The sequence below is a fragment of the Montipora capricornis genome, chromosome 9, assembly GCF_036669925.1.
Source record: "Montipora capricornis isolate CH-2021 chromosome 9, ASM3666992v2, whole genome shotgun sequence".
NCBI classification, from domain to species: domain Eukaryota; kingdom Metazoa; phylum Cnidaria; class Anthozoa; order Scleractinia; family Acroporidae; genus Montipora; species Montipora capricornis.
In genome coordinates, this window is record NC_090891.1 from 26,984,607 (window position 1) to 26,997,106 (window position 12,500).

General features: G+C 41.9%; 2 protein-coding genes across 2 annotated transcripts in view; both read left to right on the top strand.

The window, feature by feature from the left end:
* The window catches only part of LOC138015016 (cyclin-dependent kinase-like 2), a 30,170-nt gene extending 18,953 nt beyond the window's left edge, over positions 1-11,217 (top strand). The window contains exons 15-22 of the mRNA XM_068861911.1: positions 520-651; positions 1,080-1,143; positions 3,418-3,577; positions 4,443-4,545; positions 5,277-5,326; positions 5,435-5,480; positions 7,348-7,401; positions 8,738-11,217. Coding sequence (XP_068718012.1) covers positions 520-651; positions 1,080-1,143; positions 3,418-3,577; positions 4,443-4,545; positions 5,277-5,326; positions 5,435-5,480; positions 7,348-7,401; positions 8,738-9,214 — 1,086 coding nt within the window. The 3' untranslated portion in view covers positions 9,215-11,217. The remainder of the gene's footprint in view (positions 1-519; positions 652-1,079; positions 1,144-3,417; positions 3,578-4,442; positions 4,546-5,276; positions 5,327-5,434; positions 5,481-7,347; positions 7,402-8,737) is intronic.
* The window catches only part of LOC138015017 (carboxypeptidase D-like), a 7,434-nt gene continuing 6,131 nt past the window's right edge, over positions 11,198-12,500 (top strand). The window contains exon 1 of the mRNA XM_068861912.1: positions 11,198-12,500. This exon is cut by the window's right edge and continues 248 nt beyond it. Within this exon, the coding sequence (XP_068718013.1) occupies positions 11,756-12,500 (745 nt within the window). The 5' untranslated portion in view covers positions 11,198-11,755.

Genomic DNA, 12,500 nt, shown 5'->3' on the forward strand with positions numbered 1-12,500 from the left:
GGGTGACTAACCCAGAAACGTGGGCTGCGGCGACTTAAAAGACTTGACACGATTTCTTCAGAGCCCCTCTTGCTCGCCCTTTTAGAGAGGCACTGCTCGCAGGGTGACTTCATCCCGGTTACCGGTAGGAAAATAATACAATGCATGTTTTTTGCGGTAGAACCGACATTACAGACTTTATACTTTTTGGCGAAATCCTCGCCAGGCTTGTTCGTTAGATTTCACGTCTGGATGGTCGCGTCACAACGTTTTCAATTTTTTCTTCTCTGTTCAGGGGTTGATTGTTGGCGGTTTCTCACTCCTTCTCCTCAGCCCCTCCCCCCTCCGACGTGTTCTCGTTTGACTACGGTCCAGGTTTTCGCGTGTCCATATTCAAAACGACCATTGGAAAGTCTCCCCCGGTGGAAAGAAGCGTCTTAAATTCGCTAAATCGCCTGACGCAGGCTGAAGGTTCATCTTTTATTATCTTTCCATTGCTATCGAGAGCTAAACCTTACAGTCTGCCTCTCCGCCTTTTAGCTGCCGTATGGTTTATCCACGATAGCAGAAGAAATCAGAAAAACAAAGTCTGTTATTCTTGGAAAGAAGAAGGACAGAGATGGTTCGGCTTCAGTCAAATCCAGACCTCAACAGATAATGGCGAGAAATGAGGTTTGTTGGAATCGCTATTTGCACTCTTTGTTCTCTTATGTATTCAGTTATATTCATCTAACTTCCGACGCCCATGTTTGGAATGAAGAGGTTTTAGGAAATCGAATCCTCTTATAATTTCTCCGAAAAAAATCGGCGTCTTTCGGACGTTGAAATCAACATTGGTACTCTTTCTTTCTTTCGCGCCACGCCGTTCTCATCCAGTCAGAAGAAAGGAAAACGTGAGTTGCGACATACTGCTCACTGTCAAGTTTCCCGCCCAAAGCGTTGGCCACATGGTTTTGCTTTGCGTTGTGATTGGCTTATTTTCTGCGTCTGTTTTGATTGGCCAACGTAAGCACCTTAGTTTTAATTTAATGTACGCTTACTCGCAGACCACTCTTTTGTAAACTAACGACCCCGAGATTGTGAAATTTGTTTTATTGTAGGTAGTAGAGCAGCAAAGCAAACAAAAAGGAGCTCAAGATCGACAGGGAATGACAGTTCTTGCAGGTAAATATTAGGAAGGGAATGAGAAACACGCAAAGAAATACATCAACAAGCAATTCCGTCATAAGGCCATAGAGCAGTTTTCAAATGACTGTCGAAAGTAATTTACGCGAACGCAATTGCTACCCACGGTGATTGGTTTAAAAATCTCGCGCCAGTTTATCAACCAATGGAAGGCAAAACCAAAACCAATTGCGACTTGCACGCGCGACTTTTCCCGCGCTTTGAGCAAGTTACACGGAATTGCTACGCATTCGGATTGGTTCATTACGCTGTTTGCATCCGCTTTGATTGGTCGAAGTAATTCCTTTGGTATTTGTTTTACGACGCAATTGAAAACTGGAGCGTTTATCATTTGTCATCAAGAACCGAAGATTCCGGTTGGAAATTCGAATGGTACAGCTTATTCTACCGGGAAGTTTCCGAAAAAGATGGAAATCCTCAGACGTATTCCTCTTTTCCCGTTCCAACCAAAATGACCGGAAAAAATCCTGTATCATTTGTGTAAACTCCCACTCGACCCGGTTCACTTTGGCCTCATTTCCCGTCTGTATCATAACAAGGTCAAGACTAGCCTCATTTAAAGACCAACGACCAAGGGAGGTAGAGAAGAGAGACCCTGGGAACGAGGTTGGAGTCGCGTGATTAAATTCAGGATTTATTTTCATGCTTGAACTTGCCTTTATCAAGTTAATTTGGATGCACGGGAAAAAAAAAAGAATGGATAGAGCAAGTAAGAAGCACAAGAATTGGCCGCACAACAAATCAGTCTGGCAATTCCCAAGTGCATGGCGAGGAAAAATCAAGTTCTCGAAACAGCTGTGCATGAATTTTCAGCAAAGCTAGCGGTGATTTGTGTAGCCTTTACTTAAAGCTATGTCATCAGCGTGCTCACAATACTGATGCACGAATGCGCGTTCTGAGTTTCATGATTAGGGACTTTAAGATCTACGACGCTGTCGTCAACGAAAACGTCCCAAAACGACAATTGGTTCCGGTCACCGAAGTATCCTAAAAATAAATTGGTACGAGCGGTTTCAGAGTGAAAAGAGAGAATGAAGGATTCTCTGTTGCATGCTTACGTTGTCGTCAAAAACTCAAATTTGGTGATTTCACGTCGTCGTTATGCAGAGGACCGCAAGCATACTTTCTAAAATCCGTGCTGCACGTGCAGCTGGATTATTTATGCTCTTTTGACCAATGATATTATTGTTTTGTGGCGTTGTTGAGTCGTAGCCGTCGTGGTTTGTTAAACTCCCTAGTCCTAATAGGGAACTAAAGCAACGACGATGGCGACGGCAACGAAACGTCATCTCGAAATAGAAATTCACGTTATTGTAATCACCACTAAAGATGCAAATTTGTGACGTTCTCGTGGCCGTCAGCTGCAGGTTGTCGTTGCTTAACTTCCCTAATCGCTATTGCAAAGTTATATTTTGAGGTGACATCCTCACGGAACTCGCCCTCGTAGATCTTAAAACTCCCTAATAATTACGTGGATACGCAGATTTCGCTCCCGTGTTTTGGTTTAAAGTGGTACTAGGATAAAAAAAATCGCTTCCTTTATTTCTTCAGATTTTGAAAGGGTGTTTGCTTAAAACCTGCCTGGCAGAATTTTGAGCTTTGATTTTTAGCCAAAGGCTGTTAAATTTGAGTGTAAGTTTTGGCTTTCACGGTCCGCCATTACTCACGTTCAAAACTGACCGACTGGACCTCAGAGGGTTGGATCTAGGGAAAAGTGATGTCATTCACTCAATAGCTTAAAATTTCAGCGTGTAAACGCAGTTTATTATGAATGCAAAACACGAGTTTAAAAATTTGAAAGCCCGAAACTCTTGCTCCTGTTCTGAACATTAATTCAGTAGCGAACAAACGCATTGCATTCTTAAACTAGTGAGTCTTTGACGTCATTTTCTCGTCAATCCAGCTCTCTCAATATTGTAAAGTTAGTAATGGCGGACCATTAAATAGGAAAATTCCAGTTAAAATAAACAAGTTTTGTTTTGAGATTAAGGCTTAAAACTTGGGACACTTGTTTAGTTTACAGAGTTTTGAAATCCAAAGGAAAAAAGGTTTGATTTTTTGATGATAGACATAGCAATTAATTGCTTATGTAAACAGAGAAAAATTGGTGCGTAAGGACGAGGAAAGCGTAGTGGATTATTTTTCAAATTAAGATATTACTTTCTTGTTTTTTCCATCCCGGTTCTGCCCAAAGACGAATGGGATATTGTATTTTCGGATTAATGTGAATTTGGATCTATTATCTGTCCTCAGATTCCGTTTCGGTTTCCAGCCGAGAAGAAGCTCATCATTCTAATTATTCCTTTCAAATGGGCGTGAACGTGGAAAGGAAAAGTTCCAAATCAGAATTACCCACATCAACCTTTGAATACGGGCCATCACAACACACCAAACAGCGCCAAGAATCACAATGGTAATGTCGCTTGTGCTTGGAGTTAGTTAAGTTTTTTTTGAAGACCTTTCCCGTTCCAAAACTCAAATGGCGACTTTAAAAGCACTGTATTTCATAAGTATATCTCAATCAGCAGTGTAACACAGCCCATAGGTTGCAGGCTTATTGAACTCGTAATTGACGAGAGTGATTCAGTGTATTAACGTTTGCGATACCGGTGCAATGCTCTATACCAACTGAGCTATAAAGCCACTCAGGTGGGCTTCATAGCTCTCAGTTGAGCTAGAGCATTGCATCGGCATCGCAGAGGTTATGGGTTCGGATGCCATTGAAGCCACTTGAATTTTGTGTCTATAAGAGACGATAAGTGCGAGGTCAGTTCTATCTTTCGATTAGGTTTTTATCAATAAAGGGCAAAATTACTGAGCGCTGATTGGCTGAGACAGAGGGCATTTTTTCTTAATCGAGGGCATTTTTGGTAATCAAGAGAGGGCTTGATTACCTGTCAATGATTGGTTAATCCGTTGCGTAGCAACGTATAAATTTTGCCCTTTATTGATGAACAAGTAATCGCATGAGTCCTCGTACTATTAAGGATTAATTGCACTTGTGTTTTGGAAATTTTCCAAATTGCCCTCGTCGCTTCACGACTCGGGCAATTTTGGAAAATTTCCAAAACACTCGTGCAATTAATCCTTAATAGTACTCAGCCTCATGTGATCACCTATACTAAGCAAAGATCTAGGATTAGGCTAACTGACAGATTAGGGTTGACAAGATTAAACGGGGAAGGTCATACGTTTCAATACGTCGGAACGGTCGAATTTGTTCCGACTATTGCAAAGTCATTGTAGATGAACACGGCTTGCATTTGGAATCGTCTCAGGAGGCAAGAATACGAAGGCGAGGAAAACCAGCCAAGGAACGCGATGACTGTAAGCCAGCTGGATAAACGAGACAAGAGGAAAAAGAAGAAGAAGCTACAACAGGTCTGTCTTCTTTTGGCTAAGGTTCTATGCTTTTATCCTGCCTGGCGACGATTAATTAAGACAATGGTCAGGGAAAAATTAGTATCCGCTTGGAGAGAAAATTGAAAATTATCGTCAGGTGTTCATTTTTTCCTCCGCATGACCTCAAAGTTGCTAAAATGTAACAATGACAACGTCACCTCCAAATATCATCGCGCAATCGTTAGTTTTTCGTGATTTTTCCACCTCGTTCACGTTGTTTAATTTTTGGTCAAAGCATGAGGGATCTTGGAGTATAGATTCAGAAGAGGCGATTCGTTGTTGTGTGTTCATTTGCCGTCAAAACCTTCAAATTTCGATATTTCAACCCTCCCCCCAACCCCCAATGGCGTTTAAACGCTTTCCTGTCATTCGACGCTGCTTGAATGGGGGAGAGGGGGTATTGAAAATGGATTCAATTAGCCAGTATCGAAAATACCATAATACTCTTTATTTGTCCCTCCAAAAGTTTGCATAAGCATTGTTTCCAGTTTCTCTTGGGTCCATTGCAAATCCCAAGAGAAAATAAAAACAATACTTATGCAAACTTTTTGAGGGACAAACAAAGAGTATTATGGTTTTTTTGATAGTAGCTAATGTCAAAGGGGTGAGCGTTTCGTGACATCCCAAAGACGGCTGCGATGGAGTATAACATCTCGTGAGCTGTGGTCTCGTACGTCTGTGTCTAAAAATGTCATTCTTTTGATATGCAGGTGTCAAGTTTTCCTGGACAGCCTAAACTTCATCATTTAGACTCTCAAGGGTAAGGAAAGAGGAAACCGAATACGCCGTTATATTTTCTATTATTTCAAGTGGCAGATCACAATCGTAGATTGTCAACGAAACCTCTCTTCGTTTGCTATCTTTCCAGAGAATTGAGCAAAATTGGAGAATGGAGTAGGAACCCTGAAGTACAGGTAAAAATACGATCGCACGTGGATTGGTGACCTCGAGAAATATACTGGTCGAGTGATTTATACATTTAAATCGTTCTTAAATGGTTCACGCTTCAATTCAACAACCTTTGCAGGGTGGTGTAGTGGTCAGTGTGTCAGAGTCCCGAGTCCAGGGTCCAGTTTTCGAGCCCAGGCTCTGCTCCACACTGCCTCTCTTCACCTAGGCAGGTGTAGAAAAACCTTAAATAACAATGACCACAACCCAGGTTTCCTGAGCCCGCGAGACTGATCACCCCCAGCAAACCATTGTTTTAACGAAAACCGCTGGTCAGCAACCTGGTTCTGGTCATTGCTGTCTAAGGTCTTCCGCAGGTGTTTAGCAACCTCGTTCCCAGGGTCTCTCTTCTCTGCCTCCGTTGTCGTTGAGAGAAGACCCTGGTTCAAGCTGGTCACGTGGCACTCGTCGACAAACATTTTTCCACTAGGGTAGTGTTTTTGTTATATTTTGATCCCGCAACCGCACCTGGGCGAAAAAATATTCGTTTAACAAGGCATTTCTAAAATAAAAAGGTCAAAAGAGCTGATGTTATAATCCCACAGGAGATGAATTCCCACAAAAGCGGTCAAACTTAAAGCAAGAGCTTTTGTGATCGACAAGACGACTTCAATGTCGAGCGGCGATTGACGTTCGCCTTAAAAAAAAATAATTTCGTTAGTAGCCAAAGTTGCTTCTTCAGAACAAACACTAACATAAAAGAATACACCAAACATTACGTTTGCTTGATAAAAATGTCTCTTTCATTTTACTGCGACTAAAAATATACACGCTATTAAAGCGCGGTGCAGTGGTAAAAAAAATCTTAACGACATCGACAATTTACACGAAGTTGTTGAAACATAAATATCATAAGTCAAACTGTCAACTCGCCGTACAAGATTGCGACCTTAGCAATCACGTTGTTTAACTTTCGAAAGAAAAACGAAAATCAAAGAACAAAATGAAATACCTGCACATGCTAATACAGTTTGATTTGATGGATTTGAGGTCGATATGTGACTCGAGAACTTAAATAACAACACACCGGCTGATCGCTGAACATGTTTGTTTTCCATGGATAACCGTTTCGCTTGTTTTCTTGCACGACAAAATCTTCTTTCCTTTAAAATTGTCGCAAACTATTAGCATTCTTCGTTGATCCGGACCTTCACACGGATGAAAACTTGAATAACGTGAGGATATTTTCTGTGGCGTCTGATCAATTTGGACCACAACTTTTTTTCTTTCACATCGGGTTCCATATGTGTAGTACATAAAATACGGCTGGCAAAAGGTTTGTCAATGTTTATCTTTCCTCAAAAGCAATTGCGTGCTGATTCCCTTCTTTTCAATGTCAACAAAGCCTACATTGCCACCCATCCCCTAACACTCATTTCGCCAACCTCCCAGATTCTGGGAGACACGTGACCAGCGTGAACCAGGGTCTTCTCTCAACGACAATGGAGGCAGAGAAGAGAGACCCTGGGAACGAGGTAGGGTGTTTAGATGGGTATCAGCGACCTACTGCTTGGGCATCCTGTTCAGGAGGTGGGGGGTGGGGGAAGGGATCAGCCATGTTCGTAGTCACTTCACTCTACTTGTAACGGTTCGTGTGCATCTTACCTTACCTTACCTTGCCTTACTTTTCCCTGCTAGCCTACCTTAACAAGCACTCGCCAGACTTTCAGTCCGTACAATATTCAAGCGGGGTGTACGAAAAATAATGGATGTGGAATCACGTTACGAAATAAAATGCGTGGGTGTATCAAGAAATTAAAAAAATACATCCCTTGTTTTGCAATATATGTACAAGTTTCATCCATTCAATATTCTTTTTTTTTATCTTTGCAGTCCTTTGATATGCGACCTCATAAAAATGTTGGAAAACTACCGTCCAGTGAGAAGGTACTACATGTAATCAATAGGGAGCAAGTAACGACGACGGACGCCACAAAGCTAGCCTGCAAACGCAGACGTATTCCCGGCGGTCGTCGTCTTCGTTCGCACGCTAGTAGATACTTAGCACTTCACATTACAGTCTAATCAGTTAAGTCTGTTCAAATATATTTGCTACACGGCCAACGTTTGCAAAAACGTAATCATTCCTTGTCATCTACACTACAGTCGGCTTCTACGCCTTTTACGTTCGATGTGTCGGCCATCTTGCTTCCTTGCGTAGCTTTAAGAGCCCGCGCAAATAACTGATATTAAGATAGATAATAAGTAGCAGTGCTAGATAAATAAGTGACAGTGCTAGATAAATAAGTGACAGTGCTAGATAATAAGTAGCAGTGCTAGACAAATAAGTGACAATGCTAGGTAATAAGTAGCAGTGCTAGATAATAAGGAGTGCCAGATAAATAAGTAGCAGTGCTAGATAATTAAGTGACAGTGCTAGATAAATAAGTGACAGTGCTAGATAAATAAGTGACAGTGCTAGATACATAAGTAGCAGTGCTAGATAAATAAGTGACAGTGCTAGATAAATAAGTGACAGTGCTAGATAATAAGTAGCAGTGCTTTCTTGTATCGTAGCGGCCGATAATGGCATTTCATGCGGCAGTGAGCCCACATAAATCGGCTCGAAGTATCAAAGTGTGGATGTCCAAAACACTCTTACTAAACACATTTATCTTCTCCTTTGCAACCGAACAATTTGTCCGTCAAAGAATGCAACATTCGCCACCGCAGGGAATCTTAATTCTTTGGCGTTTCACTCATAACTGTTCGTTTCAAAGGTTCGCTAGTGAGTGCTGTCTAAGGTCTTCCCAGATGCAAACCATCAATATGTTTTCAGGATACTTCGTGCACATTACACGACGTGAACGAGATGGAATAGTTGCGAAAGACTTACAACAGTGCAAAGTCATATTTGGAGGTGTCGCCGTCGTAGATCCTAAAGCCCTTAGCGCGGTTGTTCGAAAGGCGATTAACTTAATCCAGCATTAGCGTAAACTCTTGTCTTATGTTTTCAACTTTTTTGGTGAGAGTTTCTTTCGCTTATTTTTGTTTTTCAATATTGACTTCCTCTAATATCAAGTTTTGCCGAATGTCAGCGTTGAACAGCATCTGGGAGAAGAGAAATAAATTCCTTGGTTAATTTTTAATCTGGGATTGCCGTTAATCGGCTTTTGAACAACCGGACCCTTAATAACAGTTTAACGGAGCTTCAACGAAAATCGATTCTTTTTATTTATATTTTGTTTTCTCACTGGAATGTTCTTTTTTTATCATTGCTCAGAACGTGTCTCATCTTGGGCCGCTAACTATGAGCTCAACTCATAAACCTCTGGGTGAAGTTCGCCTCCAGCCTCTCCAGCACAAGAACCTGGCTCATCTATCGCACAACACCTATCCCACACGCAAGCCGCCGGCCAAACGTGAAAGCCCTGAATCTCAAATTCTTGGATCTCTGTCACCATGGTCAGGACAGTCATCTTTTCCTCTTCAAGGACATGTGAACAAACAGACGTTATCGGAGCCGATAAATTTCCCTTTTCCTGACAGACCTCTTAGCCCCTCGGGCGAACTTCTGGCGCCCTTGCCAAGAAAAGCTTCTCGTCCTCCTTCGGTCAGCGAATCGACCAACGATGATCCAAACATGAAGTTAGGTACTCCTTTTACTGGATTGAAACCGCTGACTCCGCCCATGGAGCACACGGGTAAATCTACGGGACGCGTTCCGGATCTAAACAAACTAGAAGAGACGCCTTTGTGACTCTACCCGAACCGAACCGGAAATTGATTTTGTCCGGAATCAAAAACTTGCAACGAACAAATGGTCAAATCGCTGGCTCGAAAGCCAGTGCCGCGAGGCCCCCCTTGTGTAATGAGGCGATTACCGAGTTCATTTCTGCTTCATCTTCAAAGCGAGGCAAAGTGCGAAGTTTTTCTTATTCTCTACTTTTTGGAATCCCATAATATACCTCTTTTACCCCCCAAAAAAATTTCATAGGCATTGTTTTCAAAATTTCTTGGTACATTTTCATGTCCCAAGAGAAATAGACAACAAGGAGAGGTGAATTATGGGATTTTAGAAAGTCGGGAATGAAAATTAGCTTTCATTCATATTTAAAGTAGAAGTAATTACCATCACAAAAACTCCGCGCTTAGACTCGCTTTGACGAGGAGACAGACAAACTCGGAAATGGTTCATGCTAAGTGTCAGCCATCCTCACTGAGTTTAGAGGCAGCACCAATGGCTACCACTATACCATCAATGTTTCTCAGTGTATAGGCTTAACGCGGTCCAGTTTTCAGTTGTCGTCCTCGACCATGACGTCACCGTTGTGCCTGGTAACGAGGCTTGGTTAATCAGTGGATGATGATGATGACAATGATGATGATGATTATTATTATTATTATTATTATTATTATTATTATTATTATTATTATTATCAGTAACATTTTTATTATTGCATTGTTATTTATTATTATTAATTTTTTAATGTTGTCTTTGTCAGTGGCTCTCGTTTACGCTGTGAGTGCAGACAACAGCCAGCCGACAAACTTCTCCCAGTTCCTTTCTCCTTGGTACCCAATAACAAACCACCATCCTCAACACTCTTGCCATGCCTAGCAAAGCTGGACATTCTCGACCATTATGTCAATTCCAAGACTCGCTTCATGTTTCACAAATCAAGGTGTTGTTCCTCTCAAAGCCCCAATGTTCCACATTGGAACTATCTCATCTTTCAATGACTGACATTTCTCAATTTTCTCCTGTTCTATATTACAAACCCGTGCATCTCCAGGTAAAGCTACGTCTATGATCTTGGTTTCTCTCAACCGCCGTTAGTCGAAGCCTCGATCACATTATCACATTTCACGCCAAAGTCCCACAAGATTTTGTTGCCCCCTTTAATAAATATGAGTACTCCGAAATTTAAATTCCATATCACTGGTTTCGTTTTCACTGCCTTCAACTACAGTTGCCGCAACAGTTAGCGAAGAAATCAGCCAATCACAATTCTGCACATGACCTACCGACCCGTTCAACTTCAGTGGTTTACGACAACAAAACACGAAATGGTTTATTTGAAGTTCGCATGTTTATGAAAGGCGGGATAAATTCTTGCGTCTTGATCACACATCTTGGTTTGTGCTCATACCAGTATTTTCCTGCAGTGTCTCCACGCTTTCCGCAGAACAACCAATGGATTTACCCACCCACATTATCATGCCTCCTTTTGTATTCCTTCCCCCCCACCACCCCCCTTGGTAAGCTTGTGACATCAAGTAGTCGTCATCTTTATCATTATTATTATTGTTATTGTTATTGTTATTATTATTATTTTTTTTTTTATTTTTTTTATTTTATTTTTTTTTTTTGTAACCTTGGCAGCCAAGCTGTTCCTCATTCTGAAAGAGTAACGAATTCTTAGTAAAGACGCCAGTCTTTTATTTGTAAGAGCACGTCGGGTACCTTCATTTGTAATCGGAACAGCTAAGGAGGCCGATGAAGTGACATTTAAACATTGTAAATAGATTTTTACGTTGTAAATATAATGGGGTATAGCCGGGAACCGTGCAACGCTCAGGATATTTATATAAACAAAACCGTTTTGTTGTCAATAAAGTACTTGACAAGAATTTACTAGTTGATGATCAAACAGATTTGTTATTTCTCGTTGGTCAATTTATTTTAGAGAATAAAAATTGACACTACATGTGGTTTGGTGTACGACAAGATAAATAAAACTACGGAAAACAATTGAGAAACCGAGTACTTTAATTGAAATTCGGTAACGAATGCATTTAATTCATCTTAACAAAAGATTTTTTTTTGGTTAAAAGTTCGTCACCCAACTGGCTGAAGATTAAAATAACGTATTACATGGGATTAAAGCGGTTATTCCAGTACTCCAGCTTGTCAAAGGAAGCCAATGGATAACAGTAGCTGAAGAGGCTATCGAGTAATGTTTGTTTTCGGTGCTTATTCCAGCTACCTGTTTATTTTTGTTTGAACACTCAATCGGGGTTATTCACCGTAAAATTACATGGTAAACATTGCAGGTGGCGATGAAAGGATATGGCCCAATCAGAAACCACGCTGGCTCTCATCATTTTCGCCTTTTAGCTCTTTTTACCCGTAGCCCTGCCTATGGGGTAAAACAGCCTCAACCATGACGTTAGAAAGGGTGGGTCGAGGTTAAATGGTTTTGCGTTTGGAAAGGACACATTGTAAGAAACCTTTGAGCAAAACGCACAGCCTTTTGACCAGACTTCTGCGTGCATTGTGCAGTGCTTTGGAGTCACCATGAGCAAACTATGGCCTTTCCTGGTGGTATTTTTTATCAATCTGAGGGCTACTGTAGTTTTTTCGCGGCCCAACGCAAAGACGCGTGGTTTGGGCGAAGAGGACTGGACGCATCATAACTTTGAGAAAATGACAGCTTACTTGCAAGATCTTCACAGGCAATACCCGAAGATCACCAATTTGTACAGCATTGGGAAGTCCGTGCAGGGTCGAAAGCTCTGGGTTATTGAAATCTCCGACAACCCTGGGGAACATGAACCCGGGGAGCCGGAATTCAAATACATTGCGAACATGCACGGAAACGAGGCTGTTGGACGAGAACTGCTATTGCATCTTGCGAAAGCGTTCTGTGTGAACTACGGCCGGAACGCAAACCTGACAAAGATGGTCGATAACACCCGTATCCACCTCATGCCCAGCATGAACCCTGATGGTTATGAACTGGCGGCCGAGGGGAATAACCGGCAAGACTGGATCATAGGGCGGAGTAACGCGAACAATGTTGACCTGAACAGGAATTTCCCTGATCAGTTTTTCAAGAGTGTTACGGGACCGCCCCAGTTGGAGACATTGGCAGTGATGAAATGGATCGACGAGGTTCCCTTCGTACTAAGCGCGAACCTCCATGGGGGATCACTAGTCGCGAATTACCCGTTCGACGATAACCCAACGGGAAGGAGCGAATACAGCAAGTCCCCAGATGACGATGTGTTTAAGGAGCTGGCCAAAATCTATTCCCTGGTGC